The 21,781-nt window shown below is 39.4% G+C and overlaps 1 protein-coding gene across 1 annotated transcript in view; it reads left to right on the top strand.

Moving 5' to 3' along the window:
- Window positions 1-21,781, top strand: part of WDR64 (WD repeat domain 64) — a 124,563-nt gene that overhangs the window by 87,281 nt on the left and 15,501 nt on the right. The window contains exons 18-23 of the mRNA XM_052653988.1: window positions 455-524; window positions 1,404-1,440; window positions 2,003-2,145; window positions 8,405-8,510; window positions 14,930-14,988; window positions 18,012-18,121. Coding sequence (XP_052509948.1) covers window positions 455-524; window positions 1,404-1,440; window positions 2,003-2,145; window positions 8,405-8,510; window positions 14,930-14,988; window positions 18,012-18,121 — 525 coding nt within the window. The remainder of the gene's footprint in view (window positions 1-454; window positions 525-1,403; window positions 1,441-2,002; window positions 2,146-8,404; window positions 8,511-14,929; window positions 14,989-18,011; window positions 18,122-21,781) is intronic.

Here is a 21,781-nt window from a genome sequence, read left to right as displayed (position 1 = left end):
ATCTCTGGAGAAAAATCAAAGGCTTCTATACTATCTCATCATCCAGAAGTGAGCCAGAATATAACATCTTCCTTACTCCTTGGCTTAAAACGTTCTCATTCTGAGAATATTTTGAGGACCTCATCTGTATATATCTGCACCAGAACACTAAGCCCCTTTTCAGCCCATTCTAGCAGAATTAGAAACTACAGAGCAGAAGTTACCAGGTTTTCCAGGCCTCCTCACAGCCACCTCACTCCCCACCATTTCAGTGTCAGAGCCTCTGGGACTAAATCTAGCCTTAACAGTGGGAAGGAACAGATTTTTATTTCCTACACCTGAGCAGTATCCATGCTAAAATCCAGAGATGCTAAAAAAAAAGTAACCAGCTGAAATTAAAACAGAGGAGAGCACCTTCTGAGTATGAAAGAGTATCTTAACTTTTCCTCCTTGGGCTTCCTCCCTCTCCTTATAGGAGATCAAGTCAGGATTCTGTATGTTCTTCATCCCAATGTGATTCTAGCAAGGGTCCACAGAGTAGCAAGGTAAGCAAGAGAAAAGGAGAGTGTGCCTTCCTGTTATCGCCAATGTTTGTTATCGCTCAATAATTTGTTGCATGTAGTAGGTAAAATCTTTTTTGTTTTCCCTAAAAAGCAATGTCTGAACTGCTTTTATCTTTTTCCCCACCATTTTTCAAGGCTTTCCTATCTATAAATAATCATGAATAAAATAAATTACATAGGCTATTTTTATGTTCATTAAATAATAAATTTAGACTATCTTTTACTAAAAAGTATTATATACATTTCACAGAGGAAAGAGAGCATGTGATTATGTTACAACACAATGTAATGAAATGGTTTTCAAACTGTGTTCTTGGTTCCATATTTCATATTTTTTTACACATTTTTATTTCTAGTTAAGATTTTGTTTGAAGGAAAGTCTTCACTGCATAAATTATTTTAAAAGCACTAGCACAGTGGAAATAATCAGCTTGTAAGGATGTGTCAAACAGACTTGTACTTAAATCCAAGTGCTCCATTTATTATGTGATTAGCTTTAGAGATGTCACTTAACCTCTGAGTTTCCATTTCTTCAGCAATACAAAGGGAATGGTAGAACCTAACTGGTATGGTTGTTAAGGGAATTAGAGACATTATACACCAAGAACGTAGCAAGCTCTAGGTATTTAATTACTCTCGTTATTATGCTACACTGGAGCCACTAGGAAAAGGCTGTGTTATAAATACCTTATTTATAAACATGAAAATCACTGCAATGCATCTTTTCAAAGAAGTAATTGTAAAATAACTTTAAAATTAATGCTTAGAGATATAAATTTAACTATGAAAAAAATCTATTCATTCAGTGTATCGCATTTCCTTACAATATCATAAATATTCTCTTTTTCTCCCCGAATTTAGGGAAGCAAACAGAGCATACATGAGAGTGAGGTTAAAGGTTAGTGTGAAATCGCCTCCCTTTCTTAACTTCTTTGCCATAGGGAGTTTAGGTGACAGACTGCTTGGAATTAATGTATATTCTTTTTTGTGACTAAATGCTGAGGTGCTATAGGACTCAGTCATCTAAGAAGCAGAGGTTACATTATTATGATGCTTTTGTAACTATTAACTTTAGATTTTAAAAATCCAAAGTACTACTGAGCTTCTTGGTCTCCAGCCTGCTGCCCTGAAGCTTATACTAGATTCATAAGCATTTTTTGACTGTGTAGGACTCATACTGGATGTATACCTAGTTTTAACTACCAGTGCAGAGGCTTTTGTAATAGAACCCAAAATGAGCTCTTCTAGTTTTTTCCAGTGATACAGGATTCCATTTGTTAAAGGTTTTTTGTTCTCTGCACTGACTGAAGTTCTCTAAGATTAAAAAAAAAAAAAATTCTAGGGAAAAGAATGTGAGTTTTTTTTTTTTTCTATTTTCCTACTTGCTTCCTCTTTTATATTCTATAAAATTTGAAATGCCAAGTATAACAAACACTGATAACTCACTAATTTTCCAACAGGTGAGCAAACAGATGTTGCCATGAGAGAGCAACAGCCAGTGGACAAAAAGCCTCCTGGAGGCACCAATGAAACAGATATTCAACCACCACCTATCCTTGTCACTGCACATGAGGACGGACATCTCCGCTTGTGGACTATGGAGGTCAGGGCCTGTCATTTACCTGGAACAGCAAAAAACGGGAAAGATAAAAAGGATTATTGAATAAACCTTAGGCCCCTAAGGTTTGATATAGCATCTAATTTTATTACTGTTCAATCTTCTAGCCAAATGGCTGGTTTTGCAGTCTACTCACTGAAAATACTACTCAAAAATTTAGGTCAATTTTGTAACTCAAAAGATCAAATATCAAAACTGCTAAGACAACTACTGTATTTCCAATCTTTCTTTACATTGAGCTACGAATACATCCCACTATATATTTCACTGGATATTTAAATAATCAGTTCAGTCGCTGAGTCATGTCCAACTCTTTGTAACCTCATGGACTGCAACACACCAGGCCTTCTTGTCCATCAGAAACTCCTGGAGCTTACTCAAACTCATGTCCATCAAGCCGATGATGCCATCCAACCATCTCATCCTCTGTTGTCTCCTTCTCCTCCCACCTTCAGTCTTTTCCAACATCAGGGACTTTTCCAATGAGTCAGTTCTTCACATCAGGTGGCCAAAGTATTGGCGTTTCAGCCTCAGCATCAGTCCTTCCGATGAATATTCAGGACTGATTTCCTTTAGGATGGACTGGTTGGATCTCCTTGCAGTACAAGGGACTCTCAAGAGTCTTTTCCAACACAACAGTTCAAAAGCATCAGTTCTTTGGTGCTCAGCTTTCTTTATAGTCCAACTCTCACATCCATACATGACTACTGGAAAAACCATAGCTTTGACTAGATTTACCTTTGTTGGCAAAGTAACGTCTCTGCTTTTTAATATGATGTCTAGGTTGGTCATAGCTTTTCTTCTAAGAAGCAAGCATTTTTAAATTTCATGGCTGTAGTCACCATCTGCAGTGATTTTGGAGCCAAAAAAAAAAAAAAAAGTCTGTGACTGTTTCCATTGTTTCCCCATCTACTTGCCATGAAGTGATGGAGATGATGTCATGAAGATGGCAGAGGAGGGGGACGTGTGCTCATCTTCTCCCGTGAGAACTCCAAAATTACAACTCACTGCTGAACAACCATCAACAGGAAAATGTTGGATCCCACCAAAAAAAGATACCCCATGTCCAAGGGCATAGGAGAAGCCTCAGCAAGATTGTAGGAGGGGTGAAATCACATTTAGAATCGAATCCCTTACCCGCCAGAGATGCTTGGAGGGCTCAAACAAACCTTGTGCACACCAGGGCTCAGAGACCCCAAGGAGACTGAGCCAGAACTGTGTTTGAGTGTCTCCTGAGGAGACAGCAGTGGACTGCAGCAGGGGCAGGGGCTCTGGGTGCAGTCAGTGTGGGTATGGCATAAGCCCTCTTGGAGGAGGTCACCATTAACCCCACCATAGAGCTGCCAGATCTTACACAGGACTGGGGAAACAGACACTTGGAGGGCACAAATAAAACCTTGTGCACACCAGGACCCAGGAGAAAGGAGCAGTGACCCCACAAGAGACTGACCCAGATTTGCCCATGAGTGCCCAGGAGTCTCTGGTGGAGGCATGGGTCAGTGGTAGCCGGCTGCAGGGTCAGGGGCACTGAGTGTAGCAATGCATGCATGGGATCTTTCGAAGGAGGTTACCATTATCTTCATTACCTCCACCATAGTTTGGACTCAGGTCAAACAACAGGGAAGGAACACAGCTCACCCATCAACAGGAAATTAAAGATTTACTGAGCATAGCCCTGCCCATCAGAACAAAACCTATTTTCCCTAACAGTCAGTCTCTCCCATCAGGAAGCTTCTATAAGCCTCTTAACCCTATCCCACAGAGGGCAGAGAGAATGAAAACCACAATCACAGAAAACTAATGAAACTGATCACATGGACCATAGCCTTGTCTAACTCAGTGAAACTATGAGCCATGCCATGTAGGGCCACCCAAGACAGACGAGTCATAGTGGAGAGTTTTGACAAAACATGGTCCACTGGAGAAAGGAATAGCAAACCACTTCAGCATTCTTGCCTTGAGAACCCCGTGAAGAGTATGAAAAGGCAAAAAATTAGGACAATGAAAGATGAACTTCCCAGGCTGGTAGGTGCCCAATATGCTACTGGAGATCAGTGGAGAAATAACTCCAGAAAGAATGAAGAGACAGAGCCAAAGCAAAAACAACACCCAGCTGGGGATGTGACTGGTGATGGAAGTAAAGTCCAATGCTGTAAAGAGCAATATTGCATAGGAACCTGGAATGTTCAGTCCATGAATCAAGGCAAATTTGAAGTGGTCAAATAGGAGATGGCAAGAGTGAACATCGACATTTTAGGAATCAGTGAACTAAAATAGACCAGAATGGGCGAATTTAACTCAAATGACCATTGTATCTACCACTGTGGGCAAGAATCCCTTAGAAGAAATGGAGTAGACATCATAGTCAACAAAAGAGTCCAAAATGCAGTACTTGGATGTAATCTCAAAAACCGACAGAATGATCTCTGTTTGTTTCCAAGGCAAATCATTCACTATCACAGTAATCCAAGTCTATGCCCTGACCAAAAATGCTGAAGAAGCTGAAGTTGAATGGTTCAGAGACCTACAAGACCTTTTAGAACTAACACCCAAAAAAGATGTTCTTTTCATTATAGGGGATTGGAATGCAAAAGTAGGAAGTCAAGAGATACCTGGAGTAACAGGCAAATTTGGCCTTGGAGTACAAAACGATGCAGGTCAAAGGCTAACAGAGTTTTGCCAAGGAACGCACTGGTCATAGCAAACACCCTCTTCCAACAACACAAGAGAAGGCCCTACACATGGACATCACCGGATGGTCAAAACCAAAATCAGATTGATTATGCTCTTTGCAGCCAAAAATGGAAACGCTCTATACGGTCAGCAAAAAACAAGACCAGGAGCTGACTATGGCTCAGATCATGAACTCCTTATTGCCAAATTCAGACTTAAATTGAAGAAAGTAGGGAAAACCAGAAGACCATTCAGGTATGATCTAAATCAAATCCTTTATGATTATACAATGGAAGTGAGAAATAGATTCAAGGGATTAGATCTGATAGAGTGCCTGAAGAACTATGGATGGAGGTTAGTGACATTGAATAGGAGGCAATGATCAAGACCATCCCCAAGAAAAAGAAATGCAAAAAGGGAAAATGGTTGTCTGAGGAGGCCTTACAAATAGCTGAGAAAAGAAAAGACACGAAAGGCAAAGGAGAAAAGGAAAGATACACTCATTTGAATGCAGAGTTCCAAAGAATAGCAAGAAGAGATAAGAAAGCCTTCCTCAGTGATCAATGCAAAAAAATAGAGGAAGACAATAGAACAGGAAAGACTAGAGATCTCCTCAAGAAAATTAGAGATACCAAGGGAACATTTCATGCAAAGATGGGCACAATAAAGGACAGAAATGGTATGGGCCTAATAGAAGCAGGAGATATTAAAAAGAGGTGGCAAGAATACACAGAAGACTATACAAAAAAGATCTTCATGACTCAGATAACCACGATGGTGTGATCACTCACCTAGAGTCAGACATCCTGGAATGTGAAGTGAAGTGGGCCTTAGGAAGCATCACTATGAACAAAGCTAGTGGAGGTGATGGAATTCCAGCTGAGCTGTTTCAAATCCAAAAAGATGATGCTGTGAAAGTACTACACTCAATATGCCAGCAAATTTGGAAAACTCAGCAGTGGCCACAGGTCTGAAAAAGGTCAGTTTTCATTCCAATCCCAAAGAAAGGCACTGCCAAAGAATGCTCAAACTACTGCACAATTACACTCAACTCACACACTAGCAAAGTAATGCTCAAAATTCTCCAAGCCAGGCTTCAACAGTATGTGAACTGTGAACTTCCAGATGTTCAAGCTGGATTTAGAAAAGGCAGAGGAACTGGAGATCAAATTGCCAACATCTGTTGGATCATGGAAAAAGCAAGAGAGTTCCAGAAAAACATCTATTTCTGCTTTATTGACTATGCCAAAGCCTTTGACTGTGTGGATCACAATAAACTGTGGAAAATTCTGAAAGAGATGGGAATACCAGACCACCTGACCTGCCTCCTGAGAAATATGTATGCACATCAGGAATCACAGAACTGGACATGGAACAACAGACTGGTTCCAAATTGGGAAAGGCGTACATCAGGGCTGTATATTGTCACCCTGCTTATTTAACTTTTATGCAGAATACATCATGGAAATGTCAGGCTGGATGAAGCACAGCTGGAATCAAGATTTCTAGGAGAAATATCAATAACCTCAGATACAGAGATGATACCACCCTTGTGGCAGAAAGTGAAGAAGAACTAAAGAGCCTCTTGAAGAAAGTGAAAAAGTTGGCTTAAAGCAGCATTCAGAAAACTAAGATTTAAATAACACGATAGTATTAATGATGAATACATCATTAAAGAGTGTAAGAACACTGAAATGTGGAATATACATGAAAATTTAGCTTTCCAAGCTACTGGAAGAAATTATTACATTATACTGAGGGTCCTAGACAGTTTACAATGAAGGGATAACTTTCATTTACTGAAAGATTTTAAATGATTTGGGGGTGGAAAGTAGGGCAGGGGGTTTGAATTAGATGGACAGAAATGACAGAAGTAAGGATCTTGACTAGACTGATGATGGTGAACAGCAAGGGAGGTGGCATCACTTATAAGATTCCTTTCTAGAGGGAAACCCAGAAAACAGCAAGTTTTGTATGGCAGATAGTGAGGTTTGACAACACAGAACAGCATACTGTCTGCTGTATAAAACCTCCAATTGATCAGTTGATTCTAACTTATTAGTGAGAAACTCTTGGTTCCTGGTGGCTCAGATGGTAAAGTGTCTGTCTACAATGCGGGAGACCCAGGTTCAATCCCTGGGTCGGGAAGATCTCCTGGAGAAGGAAATGGCAACCCACTCCAGTGTTCTTGCCTGGAAAATCCCATGGATGGAGGAAACCGGTAGGCTACAATCCATGGGGTCGCAAAGAGTCGGACACGACTAAGCGACTTCACTTTCTTGGTTTGAAAATGCTATGAAATACTGTAAACAATGATTTTCCCTGAGACGACCCAGGTATTGGAGCAGTGACGTTTCCCCCTCCCCCCACAATAGGTAAATAATAAAAGTGTGAGAACAATAGGAGGAGAAAATACTATATCCAACTAAATCTCAGGAAACAAGTAGCAGATTCAAAATTTTTCTTCCTATGTTTTGACTTTTATTCTCCAAGTAAGTACAAAAATGTATATGAAAGTCAGTGATGATTTACACTAAGCACTGAAAAACAACCTGCCAAATTTGAATCTCTTGCAATCTGTCTTGTACCAATATTCAAAAATAGGTATTTCTGAAAGGACAAATACAACATTCTGGCTTAAAGTGAGAAACACTTAAATCTGAAAATCATGTTTATTTAAAAGGAGAAATGTCACTGGAAAGGGGTTGAGGAACTGCATGAAGAGGGTTATCGGAAGTGACAGAGAACAACCTACAAGCATAGAGGGGATCTGCAGTAATGAGTCTGCTGCTGCTGCTGCTGAGTCGCTTCAGTCGTGTCCGACTCTGTGCGACCCCACAGACGGCAGCCCACCAGGCTCCCCCGTCCCTGGGATTCTCCAGGCAAGAACACTGGAGTGGGTTGCCATTTCCTTCTCCAACACATGAACGTGAAAGTGAAGTCGTGTCCCACTCCTAGCGATCCCGTGGACTGCAGCCTACTAAGTAACAGTTGACCCCACTTTTACTAATATTTAGCTTCAAGGAAATAAGTCTATATCAGTTCAGTTCAATTCAGTTGCTCAGTTGTGTCTGACTCTTTGCAACCCCATGAATCACAGCACGCCAGGCCTCCCTGTCCATCACCAACTCCCGGAGTTCACTCAGACTCACGTCCATCGAGTCGGTGATGCCATCCAGCCATCTCATCCTCTGTCGTCCCTTTCTCCTCCTTCCCCCAATCCCTCCCAGCATCAGAGTCTTGTCCAATGAGTCAACTCTTCATATGAGGTGGTCAAAGTATTGGAGTTTCAGCTTTAGCATCAGTCCTTCCAATGAACACCCAGGACTGATCTCCTTTAGGATGGACTAGTTGGACCTCCTTGCCATCCAAGGGACTCTCAAGAGTCTTCTCCAACACCACAGTTCAAAAGCATCATAATTTCAAATTATTTTTATTACGAAGAAGAGAAATCATGTTATAATTAGAAGAGAAATCATGTTATAATTAGTATATAGCTCTTGGGATAAATTATCTATAAACTCAATTCCAATACTGATGTTTATATAATTTATTATCATATTTTATACAGGGAAGACTACTGAAAGATATTCTACCTTTCACAAAACATGCTGCCATTTCTCTGACATCGCTGTTCACTGATTCATGTGCAAGAATACTACTGACTGGAAATACGGGTAAGTCACTGCTGTTATGCAGTTGGCCACAAGTATCTTAAAAACCTACATGATATAAAAATGGATATAGGATAACACTGTGACATTTACTGAAACAAAAGGAAGGATGCCTAAGCTGCCAAGCAAACAGAAGAATGAAAGGATGTCAGGAGAACCTATTTCATTCCCAGCTCTGTATTTAAAGCAAGACATATGGTTTCTTCTGTCATTAAATTGGGTATAGGACTGTTGTTGTTCACTCGCTCTGTTGTGTCTGACTTTTTGCGACCCCGTGGACTGCAGCATGCCAGGCTTCCCTGTCCATCACCATCTCCTGGACTTGCTCAAAATCATGTCCATCGAGTCGGTGATGCCATCCAACCATCTCGTGCTCTGTCATCCCCTTCTCCTGCCTTCGATCCTTCCCAGCATCAGGGTCTTTACTAATGAGTCAAGTCTTTGCATCAATTGGTCAAAGTATTGGAATTTCAGCTTCAGCCATCAGTCCTTCCAATGAATATTTAGGATGGATTTCCTTTAGGATTGATTGGTTTGATCTCCTTGCTGTCCAAGGGACTCTCTTAAGAGTCTTCACCAACACAACAGTTCAAAAACATCAATTCTTCAGCACTCAGCCATCTTTATGGACCAACTCTCACATCCATACATTACTGGAAAACCCACAGCTTTGACTATACGAACATTTGATGGCAATGTAATATCTCTGCTTTTATGTCTATGTTGGTCATAGCTTTTCTTCCAAGGAGCAAGTATCTTTTAATTTCATGGCTGCAGTCACCATCTACAGTGATTTTGGAGCCCAAGAAAATAGTCTATCACTGTTTCCATTGTTTCCCCATCTATTTGCCATGAAGTGATGGGACATGATGCCATGATCTTCTTTTTTGTGAATGCTGAGTTTTAAGCCAGCTTTTTCACTCTCCTCTTTCACTTTCATCAAGAGGCTCTTTAGCTCTTCTTCACTTTATGCCACAAGGGTGGTGTCATCTGCATATCTGAGGTTATTGATATTTCTCCCAGCAATCTTGATTCCAGCTTGTGCTTCATCCAGCCAGGCATTTCCATGATGTACTCTGCATAAAAGTTAAATAAGCAGGGTGACGATATACAGCCTTGATGTACACCTTCTCCGATTTGGAACCAGTCTGTTGTTCCATGTCCAGTTCTAACTGTTGCTTCTTGACCTGCATACAGGTTTCACAGAAGGCAGGTAAGGTGATAGAGTATTCCCATCTCTTGAAGAATTTTCCACAGTTTGTTGTGAGCCATGCAGTCAAAGGCTTTAGTATAGTCAAGCAGAAGTAGATGTTTTTCTGGGATTCTCTTGCTTTTCCAAAAGTTGTTGGCAATTTTATCTCTGGTTCTCCTGCCTTTTCTAAATCCAGCTCGAACACCTGGGAGTTCTTGGTTCATATACTGTTGAAGCCTGCTGCTGCTGCTAAGTCAGCATTACTTTGCTAGCATGTGAAATGAGTGCAATTGTGGGGTAGTGTGAATACTCCTTGGCATTGCACTTCTTTAGGATTGGAATGAAAACGGACCTTTTCCAGTCCTGTGGCCGCTGATGAGTTTTCCAAATTTGCTGGCATATTGAGTGCAGCTCTTTCATAGTATCATCTTTTCAGATGTGAAATAGCTCAGCTGGAATTCCATCATCTCCACTAGCTTGCTCGTACTGATTCTTCCTAAGTCCCACTTGACTTTGTATTCCAGGATGTCTGGCTCTAGGTAAGCAGTCACACCATTGTGGTTATCTGGATCATTAGATTTTTTTTTGTATAGTTCTTCTGTATATTCTTGCCACCTATTCTTAATATCTTCTGTTTCTGTTAGGTCCATACCATTTCTGAACTTTATTGTGCCCATCTTTGCATGAAATGTTCCCTTGGTGCCTCTGATTCTCTTTCCAACTCTATTGTTTTCTTCTATTTCTATGCATTGTTCACTTAGGAAGGCTTTCTTATCTCTCCTTGCTATTCATTGGAACGCTGCATTCAGATGGGCATATCTTTCCTTTTCTCCTTTGTCTTTTGCTTCTCTTCTCTTCTTACATATTTTTAAGGCCTCCTCAGACAACTATTTGGCCTTTTCGCATTTCTTTTTCTTGGGGATGGTTTTGATCACCACCTCCTATACCATGTTATGAACCTGTGTCCATAGTTCTTCAGGCACTCTATCAGATCTAATCCCTTGAATCTATTTGTCACTTCCACTGTATAAGGGACTTAAGTCATACCTGAATGGCACAGTGGTTTTCCCTACTTTCTTCAATTTAAGTCTAAATGTGACAATAAGGAGTTCATGATCTGAGTCACAGTCAGCTCCCAGTCCTGTTTTCATTGACTGTATAGTGACTCCATCTTCAGCTGCAAAGAATATATTCAATCTGATTTCGGTATTGACCATCTGGTGATGTCCATGTGTAGAGTCATCTTTTGTGTTGTTGGAAGAGGGTCTTTGCTATGACCAGTGCATTCTCTTGGTAAAACTCTGTTAGCCTTTGCCCTGTTTCATTTAGTAATCCAAAGCCAAACTTGCCTGGTCCTCTAGGTATGTCTTGATTTCCTACTTTTGCATTCCAGTCTCCTATAATGAAAAGAATATCTTTTTTGGTGTTATTTCTAGAAGGTCTTGTAGGTCTTCATAGAAGGTCTTCTTGTAGGTCTTCAGCTTCAGCTTCTTCAGCATTATTGTTTGGGGTATAGACCTCGATTACTATGATAGTAATCGAGGAAATGAACAGAGATCATTCTGTCATTTTTGAGTTTGCATCTAAGTACTGCACTTCAGACTCTTCTGCTGACTATGATGGCTACTCCATTTCTTCTAAGGGATTCTTGCCCACAGTAGTAGATATAATGGTAAGCTGAATTAAATTTGTCCATTCCAGTCCATTTTAGTTCACTGATTCCTAAAATGTCGATGTTGACTCTTGCCATCTCCTATTTGACCACTTCCAATTTGCCTTGATTCATGGACCTAACATTCCAGGTTCCTATGTAATATTGTTCTTTAGAACATCAGACTTTACTTTCACCACAGGAGACATGCACAGCTGGGTGTTCTTTCTGCTTTGGTTCAGCCTCTTCATTCATTCTGGACCTATTTTTCCACTGATCTCCAGTAGCATATTGGGCACCTACCAACTGGGAAGTTCATCTTTCAATGTCACATCTTTTTTTCCTTTTTACACTGTTCATGGAGTTCTCAAGGCAAGAATGCTGAAGTGGTTTTCCATTCCCTTCTCCAGTAGACCACGTTTTGTCAGAACTCTCCACCATGACCCATCCATCTTGCGTAGCCCTACATGGCATGGCTCATAGTTCCTTTGATTTAGACAAGGCTGTGATGTATGTAATCAGTTTGGTTTGCTTCCTGTCATTGTGGTTTTCACTCTGTCTCCCTCTGATGGGTGAGGATTAGAGGCTTGTTGAAGCTTCATGGTAGGAGGGAATGGCTGTGGGGAAATCTGGGTCTTGTTCTGGTGAGTAAGGCCATGGTCAATAAACCTTAAATTCAATTTTCTGCTGATGGGTGGGGCTGTGTTCCCTCCTTGTAGTTTTGGCTAATGGCATAATGGTGACCTCCTGCAAAGGGACTTATGTCAGCACACCATGGCTCCATGAACTGTTTAGTTAGTGCCCCTGACCCCGCAGCAGGCCACTGTTGACCCACGCTCCGCCAGAGACTCCTGGACACTCACAGGCAAGACTGGCTTATTCTCTTGTGGGGTCGCTGCTCCTTTCTCCTAGGTCCTGGTGAGCATAAGGTGTTTCTGTGCCCTCCAATAGTCTGCTTTCCCAGTCCTGTAGGAGTTCTGTATAGGACTCCCACTCCCTTTTTGCATATTGGGAATAATGTAAAGATTTTATTTATAATCTTAAAAGGGTTATGTTGCATTGACCTTCATTCTAAAGGGAGTCATGCACGAGAAGAAAGGGATTATTTGTTCTTCATAGGGGACTTTTATTGTTATAACCAATATGAAAGTGAAAGTGAAGTCGCTCAGTTGTGCCCAACTCTTTGCGACCCCATAGACTGTAGCCTACCAGGCTCCTCTGTCCATGGGATTTTCCAGGCAATAGTACTGGAGTGGATTGCCATTTCCTTCTCCAGGGGATCTTCCCAACCTAGGGCTTGAATCCGGGTCTCCCGCAAGGTAGACAAGATGCTTTACCATCTGAGCCACCAGGGAAGTCCATAACCAATATAGTTGGTCTTAATTCTTTCATGTAACACTATTTTTTTCTTAATGCTTCCTTCCTGTTTCCTCTCTTCTTTTGAATTAAGCCTAAGCTTTCTTTTCTTCTCTCAAGCTTAGCCTACACTTCTTTTTACCACAGCCAAACCTTATTATTTTCTAATGTAATCTTGAGATCTGCATCCAGATATTGCTATTATACTAATATTTAAATTTTATGTCTCCTCTTTTAAAACTAATTTTTCATTTCAAAAGTTACCTTACAGAAGTCTCAATGTATTATTTTGTATTAACAATTGCCTGAGTCTTCTGGAGATTGTAGAAAATAATTATTTATGTTTGCACTCAATATTACCAGTAGATTTATAGGATTTATTTAAAGCTATCTTTATTTAAATGAACTTATTTACAAAATAGAAACAGACTCACAGAGACAGAAAACAAACTTATGGTTTCCAAATGGAGAGGTGGGGGAGGAGGGATAAATTAGGGTAAATTGGGGGCTTGAGATCATCAGATACAAACTACTATATATAAAACAGACAAGCAAGGTCCCACTGTAGATGTAGAGCACAGTATACAGTAATGGAAACAGTGACAGACTTTATTTTCTTGAGCTCCAAAATCACTGCAGATGCTGACTGCAGCCATGAAAGCAAAAGATGCTTGCTCCTTGGAAGAAAAAGCTATGACAAACCTAGACAGTATATTCAAAAGCAAAGACATCACTTTACCGACAAAGGTCCATATAGTCAAAGCTCTATGGTTTTTTGAGTAGTCGAGTATGGATGTGCAACTGAACCATAAAGAAGGCTGAACACTGAAGAACTGAAGCTTTTGAACTGGGGTGTTGGAGAAGACTCTTGAGAGAGTCCCTTGGACTGCAAGGAGATAAAAAACCAGTTAATCCTAAAGGAAATCAATCCTGAATATGCACTGGAAGGAGTGTTGCTGTAGCTGAAACTCCAATACTTTGGCCACCTGATGTGAAGACCCAACTCATTGGAAAAGAGTCTGATGCTGTGAAAGATTGAAGGCAGGAGGAGAAGGGACGACAGAGGATGAGATGGCTGGATGGCATTACTGATTCAATGGATGTAAGTTCGAGCAGACTCCAGGAGATTGTGAAGGACATACAGGGAAGCCTGGTGTGCTGCAGTCCATGAGGCTGCAAAGAGTCGGACACAACAGTGATTGAACAACAACTGTATAGCACAGGGAACTATATTCAACATCTTGCAGCAAACTATAATGGAAAATAATCTGAAAAAGGATATACGTATATAACTGAATCACCTTTCTGTCCACATCACAACATTGTGAGATTTCATTTTGACACTGCCAACACGTAGCTTGCCTCATTAGTCCAATATCTGGTTTTCATCTGCAGACCACTTGTAATATCAATCTTCTGGCAGGCTTTAACTGGTCTATTAGTGCCTGGGGACACAGCTGGGTCTGTGGCTCCTACATGAATAGCACCATAAGGGGCTTCTTCAGCATACTCCATTTTCCACCCCCCACAAGCAGCTGCAGTCTCCTTGGAAACAAAAGCACTGGATCACCCTTTCCGACATTATTTACTGAATGGTTTAGTAGCTCTTTAATGTAATCAGTTCCTATGACTTTTCCACTAGACCCAACCATACATGCAAAACATGCAGTTTAAGGGTCCCACTTCCAGCTCCTACAGCTTTAGCTCCTTCATGCAGCGGATCAAACAGAAGTTCTAGTACATACGTACACATGTGTGGAGTACTGATTGTTGCTTGGAACCCCATAGATTGTGAAGAATCCATGTGAAGAATCCATATAAAGGTTGCATTTTGCATAGTGAGAGCAGTCTGAGGCCAACATGACTTCAAATACTTTGCCTTGAGGATTCCGTTTTTGTGGAGGTTGTGGATTAGCTCTGAGGGGCTGGCACCCCCAGATTTCCAGGCCATCGCTAAGAACACTCGGAGCAGGTGTAGAACCAGTGCAGCAATGGTGCCCTGCGGTGTCTCCAAGAGGGAGGCCGCCTCCCGCATGGTCATCACCCTGCTCGAGTCCCTGCTGTAGCTGCTGCGGCAGCACTACACCTCTCAGATACTATTTTATTTACCATTTTAAATGCTTGAATCAAAACAACTTGATCAAAACAAGTCTGAGTAGTATTAATAATTACTTAGACAAGAGAATATTTAATTTACAAGTCCAATGTTTAAATTTCATACAGAAGGACACGTTATCCTTTGCAGTATCAGTTCCTTCTTGGAATCACCTCATGATGAAAAGGTAAGAACTTCAGTTTTAGTTTAATTAATGAATCAAGACATTTACTGAGCATTTCTCTGTGCCAAATGCCACAAAAGATAGAAATACAGGACAAGACTACCTACTCTCAAGTCATATGTGATACTACTGAAACGTAAGCTATATGACAAATAACAGTGGTCTGCTGGAGAAAATAGGGGGTGAATGAGTGAGTGAGCAAACACGCCACTGGTCATTCTGCATCTACTTCATGTTTTGACTTATTTGTTAGAGTCTGCCCAGAGCTTAAGAGCATCATACATCAGGCAGTCCTCCACAGTCATTGCCTTTATCTTACACAACTTCATAGAAGGAAGTTTCATAACCTTTCCTAGAAGCCCCATCTGGTACCCAGACATTATTATTTTCAAGAAACTCTTCCCCTATAGTCTAAAATCATCCTTATGATTAAATATGTTATTCTATTTTTAGTGTTAATGCAATGTAAATGTCACCATCCTTAGTTGATAACCATTTAAATATGTACTTCCTGGGACTTCCCTGGCAGTCCAGTGGTTAAGATTCCATGCTTCCATTGCAAGCGGAGCGGGTTCAATCCCTGATTGGGGAACTAAGATACCAGATGCCTCGCAGCATGGCTAAAAAAAAAAAAAATGCACTTCTTGTGTGTGTGTGGATATGCCAATATATCTACATATATTATAAAAATTCAAAACTAATTAAATACTACAGCAAGGAAACACTATTTTATCATAGGCTTATTTCCCTGTAAGTTAATACTTCAAATCCAAAAGCCAAATAGTAGCGTAAACAGAAATGTTGTTTTTGGATTACAGGTATTAATATTAAAGCATAGATACACAGATTAGGATGGGATTCCTTGCAGAGTGTTTTAGAATGCTTATTGTTTCAAACATTATCTCATTTGATCTACAGAGTTTTTGTTTCCAAGAACCCTTTATAGCTTTTACAAAGTTCAGATACTTAGCTTCAGTATGACTATCTTCAGTTTGCAGAAGGGAAATCAGAAAGCAGCTTGCCTGGGATCACATCATAGTTAATGATGAAGACAGAGCCAGAATCGGGGTTCCTGTCCTCTAATCCAATTCTCTTTCCACATGTACCACCACCAGCAAATGGAAAGCACTAAGTTTCAACTTACTCTATCAATTATATGGCATGCTGTGAGAGGAACAAAAACAATCATATGCTTGACTCATGTATGAGAAGAAGGTTATCTAATTGTTTTCTCTTACTTGTGATAATTATCAATATTCTCATATTAATTTTAGCAGATGAAAAATACAATTCAAAACCTTCATTTTCACAAGTGGACTTCCTACAAACTGGCAACTGAGACCTTTCAAAATTCAGAGAAAATATTTAAAACAAAGTAATGTGTTGATACTGAATTAGAATAATAGTGGGATTGATTTTTAAAAGCATTTTCACCAATTGGAACGAAGAGGATCTATTTTAATAACATGTCTAAATTCTTCCCTATCCAACCTGATTTCAACCTTCTCTTTATTTGGACAATGTGATTTTCCAGTTTGTATCTGGCTGCCTATTTATAAATGCACAATGGATTCTGGTCATAAAACACCTCATTATTACATACACTAATATGTACCATGCATTAAACAAGATTCAGTTATGGATTACAACTACAGTGAAAACTTAATAAGTCAGTCTATAAATCAGAGGTTAATCTGGTTCTCTTGAGACAATACTGTTTAAAAGATGATCTGTGGAATACCAATAGTCTAAGAGATACAGTAGGCAAAATCTATCTACACAAAGACAAATAGTATATCATGTTTGGGACACCTTTTGGCCAACCCAATACAATAGAACAACAGACAGTATCAATTGTGCATTATACACAATATAGATTAAGTATCCTTAGTGAAGGATACTGAAACTTGTTTCAAATGCATGTGCAGGTACCGCTTGTGTTTACTGGGTCATGAAGTAAAATGTATTTCTTACTATAGATATGGTCCATATTAATGAAATCCTTGCCTTAAGAGAATTCCGTCCCATGGCAGAGAAAGAACCTTTGGGCAACCAATGTTCTTGAAAAGCTTGGAGAAAATAAGTAGAAGGGTGTAGATTTTACCCTGGCTGTTTAGGAACAGGGAACTGAATCAGAAGGTCAAGAAATTTTGGAAGAATTACGCCTAACTTACTATGTTAAAGTCTAAATGAATTTGGGTCTCATAGAACTCTGAGCTGCCAGAATTCTATCTCCTACATACATGACCAGCAAGAAGTAAGGACTTAGTCTGGGTTCATCAGTGACAGAGAGGGAACATGTTTTATGGGGATATAACTACAGAATAAGTCTCCCAATTGACAACTCTAGTCCACATGGTTTAAAAAGTTCTTCTGGATCCAATTTAGAGGCTCTAAACTTGAGGATAAGTCACATCCTGAAGTGTCAAGATGTCTCTGTGAGAGAATGAGCTGGGTCCAATCCTTTCGTTAATTCTTTGTGGTATGTAAGTAATATATATATCCTGCAATCATCACCAACAGCCCCCCTCCAAAACAAACAAAAAATTAGCCAGGAATCTCTGGATAAAACTTGGAAATAGGAAAAATCTTCTTGCCAATCTCCCCTTTGGTCGTCTTCTTTTAACTCTGCTTTCTCCTGCTCCTGATTATATTATATGTAATATTACTATATTATATTATATAGTCCCCCCACAACCCTTCTAAAGATTTTCTTTCATCTAGTCTTCAACTAGTTTTCAACTAAATGAATTGCTAATCCTCAGTTAAATGATAAGCTGCTAAAGGTGTAAGATATTTCCTGTCCCAGAGATATGCATAGATTAACAAATACCTAAAAATAGAATTTTTGGTACTTCAACAAGCAATAGAAGAGATAACTGGGGTGGGGATTTCACTGTCTTGCACAGATATCTACACCATTCATTCATTAGCTTAGCTCTTTAATGATTAATGTTTTTGTTCAAGATTGTATTTGGATCAGTATGTACTTTTTAAAAGAGATATGCTTTATTGTTGCTATCTAGAAATTCAAGCAGCTTCTTGCCTGGCGTGCTCATTCATTAGAAATTGTTCAAATAATCTATGTAGAAGAGAAACAAGTGGTACTTACTGCCTCCATCGATGGCTCAGTAAGGTATGGACCTTCATATTGTGAATTTAGGTTGTATGAGGTAAAGGATTTTAAGCTAAACTTTGAGCATATACCATAAGTGGAATCTTGATTAGCTGATTAAAACAAATAAAAAGTGGCACCAAAGGACTTTGAGAAGGTAGTCACTAATTTGTAATTTTCCATACTCAAGAAAATGAGATGCCATGCTCATCAACACTAAAAGGTATACTTTCAATACAAGTGTTCTTATAGACTTATTTCAAATCATTAAGCAATATGGATAGCTCAGAGAGATAGACCCAAGCCCAAGGAAGACTACAGGATACACAGGATGAGAAGTCATTACAAAATAAAGGAAAAAACAACTAATACTGAGAAAAGTGAAAGTGAAGTAATTGTTTCAATGAAAATGTAATTGACATTAAAAGTCTACTTGTTTTTGTGGTTCTTTTCTTCCTTGGTTGCCCCTCTTACTTCAGAGGGGTGAGCACAGTGCTACATTTGGAGCAAACAGAGATGATTTACTGGGACTGTAATCAATTATATTCTCTAGAAAGCCTCCCCTTAGGATCAGCTTTTTTAAAAAAACGAGGTTTTAAATAATATTACATTAGTTTCAGATATACAACAGAATGATTCAATATATGTATATATTGTAAAAGGATCACCTTAGTAAGTCAACACTTGTCACCATACATAGTAATAATTTTTTTTTCCTTCTAATGAGGACTTTAGAGATCTACTACTTCAGAATTAATAACTATAGTGGCCATGCTCTACCAAGCCTACTTGTTTTTAATTGCCTAGTGATGCTAAGTATACATACATAAAATGCTAAAAATACATACACACACACATATATATATACACACACACACAGAAGGAGAAAGGAAATTTCATGACCATTCTTGAGACAAATTGCTACATATAATTCAAACCGTATTTCAAAAAGATACATGCAAGCCAGTGTTCATTGCAGCACTATTCACAATAGCCAGGACATGGAAGCAACCTAAATGTCCACTGTCAAATAAAGAAGATGTAGTACATATTTGCAATAGACTATTACTCAGCCATTAAAGAGAATGAAATAATGCCTTTTGCAGCAGTATGGATGGATCTAAAGATTACCATATAAGTAAAGTTGCACATAGAAAGACAATACCATATGATATCACTTAAATACAGAATCTTAAAAAAAATGATACAAATGAGCTTATTCACAAAACAGAAACAGACTCACAGACTTAGAGAATGAATTTTTGGTTACCAGGGAGATGGGATAAATTGGGAATTTGCCATTGACATGTACATACTGCTCTATTCAAAATAGATAACCAACAAGGACCTAGTATATGGCACAAGGAACTAAGCCAAATACTCTGTAATAACCTGGGGAAAGAATTTGGAAAAGAATATATACATGTACATGTATAACTGAATCACTCTGTTTTACACCTGAAACCAACACAACTTTTTTAATCAACTATACTTCAATATAAAATGCAAGCTTAAAAAATTACATTAAAAAATCATGATAATAAATTGGCCTCTTAAGGGCATAAAAGTAGGTAAGATCAAAGGAGATAAAGAGGTTTCAAAGTGTTTTCAAGAGTTTAAACATAATGAAGATGAAAAGGAAGAAATATTTTATGTTGTGTGAATGACCATGGTCTGAAATTCAGAAGACCCTAGCTAGCTATATGAGCTTGAGCCTGGTGATTCAGACAGGGACAAGACCATATAGCATTGTATCAGACACTGTTCAGGATTTGGATCTTCATCTTGAGATAAATAGCCACCAAAAAATATTAAGTGGGTGAGTAACATAATTAGTAGAGTTTATATATGGCTCAGACAGTAAGGAATCTGCCTGCAATGCGAGAGCCCTGGGTTTGATCCCTGGATCGGGAAGATCCCCTGGAGAAGGGAATGGCTATCCACTCCGGTATTCTTGCCTGGAGAATTTCATGGGCAGAGGAGTTGAGCGACTAACACTCATTTAATTTGAGATACGTTTTAAAAGTAATAATGTGTGAGGTATGGATTTTGGAGCAGCAAAATTGGGAGCACAAAGACCAGGTAGATGTCACTGGTGAGTACAGTGGTGTGAACTCAGGGAGTGGTAACAGTGGTAGGAATAAATATTTTGGATTTGAGAACTATCCAGAAGGCAAAATCCAGAAGACATAAACTTTAACTGAAAGAGAAGGTAAGAGATAGATGTCAAATGATTCCAGGCATTATAAAACTAGATGAATACTAGTGTCATTCATTGAGAAAAGATGCAAAGGAAAAAAAGGAAAACATTTGAAATATGGAAAGATGAAAATCTTTCAGAAATACCGAGTTAAAGATAAATCTTTAAGATAAGATCTCATTTGAGGGCAAACAGAGCTGCTTTCTCTGTCAAAGAGATCTGTTGTTTTATTCATAGGAAAAATGAACTGACATGATAATTACATTTAATTATTATAGATGTTTTCCAAAACTCTCTCCCTTGAGTCTCTGCTCTAGCTTATTTTCAGTTGTCATCAGAAGTGTTAATTGGGCATTATAATACACACACACACACACACACACACACACACACTCCCCACATGTTACATGTGTGCACACCTCTATCGTTTATAAGCTTTTCCTGCTCAAACCAGTTATCTATAGCATGGAGGAATTACTTTACAATTCCTTCAAGTGAAGCTATCCCTAAATACTCAGTTCAAAAAACTTAGCTCTATTTAACAGCTATCTCAGAATACAGTTCTTTTCACAAATAAGTCTTTCTGCTAATACTCACTGCCACTTCCTAAGTGTAAGTGAAAATCACTCAATTGTGTCTGACTCTTTGCAACCCCATGGACTGCATGTAGCCCCTCAGGCTCATCTGTCCATGGAGTTCTCCAGGCAAGGATACTGGAGGAGGTTACCATGCCCTTCTCCAGGGGATCTTCCCAACCCAGGGTTTGAACCCAGGTCTCCCGCACTGCAGGCAGATTCTTTACCAACTGAGCCACCAGGGAAGCATTTAACACTCTAAATCTTGTTGGTCCAAAAGATTGATTTTATCATAGGAAAAAGCATAATAAAGGCTTAGCTTTGGGACAGAGGCTAGAGAAGGGTAAAGACCCAAATCTATATCTGACTCCTAGAAAACCAGGCTGAGAGATGGGATTAGTCATTTGGGAACATTGCACATGAAGCAGGAAACACCAGAAAACAAGAAGACCAAGAATTACTTCAGTCCTTGCCTGCAGCAGAATGAATGTAGAGTTGTCCTGAAGCCAGTCCCTCATCTGTCTAACTTCTGTGTTGAGAAGGCTTGTCAATTTCACTTTAGTCAAGTCTCTGGGAAGTCCATAAAAACATCTACATAGCACTGGGGAATTAAAGTATGAAAGGAAGGGTACATTTCCAGGCCACTGTAAGGTGTGAGGACCCCTGACTGGATTCCCCTGTTTTACCTCCTCCTCAGTGCCTGCCTCTTCGAACTGGGATACTACCTAGACTTTGTAGAATCTACTGTTAGTCCATTTAGATTATTCTCCTCCTGGGTCATTGAGGTAGGCACATTATGATTGTTTCCATCACTTGCTATTTTGAGCTTGAAATCAAGACATAAGTGGAAGATCTGTTGGACATTATTTTATTTGTGTCTTATTTCCATAAGACATAGGGTACATA

Source organism: Budorcas taxicolor, chromosome 16 (genome assembly GCF_023091745.1).
Source record: "Budorcas taxicolor isolate Tak-1 chromosome 16, Takin1.1, whole genome shotgun sequence".
NCBI classification, from domain to species: domain Eukaryota; kingdom Metazoa; phylum Chordata; class Mammalia; order Artiodactyla; family Bovidae; genus Budorcas; species Budorcas taxicolor.
The sequence above is the reverse complement of the archived record's forward strand: the minus strand, read 5'-3'. Positions and strand labels throughout refer to the sequence as shown.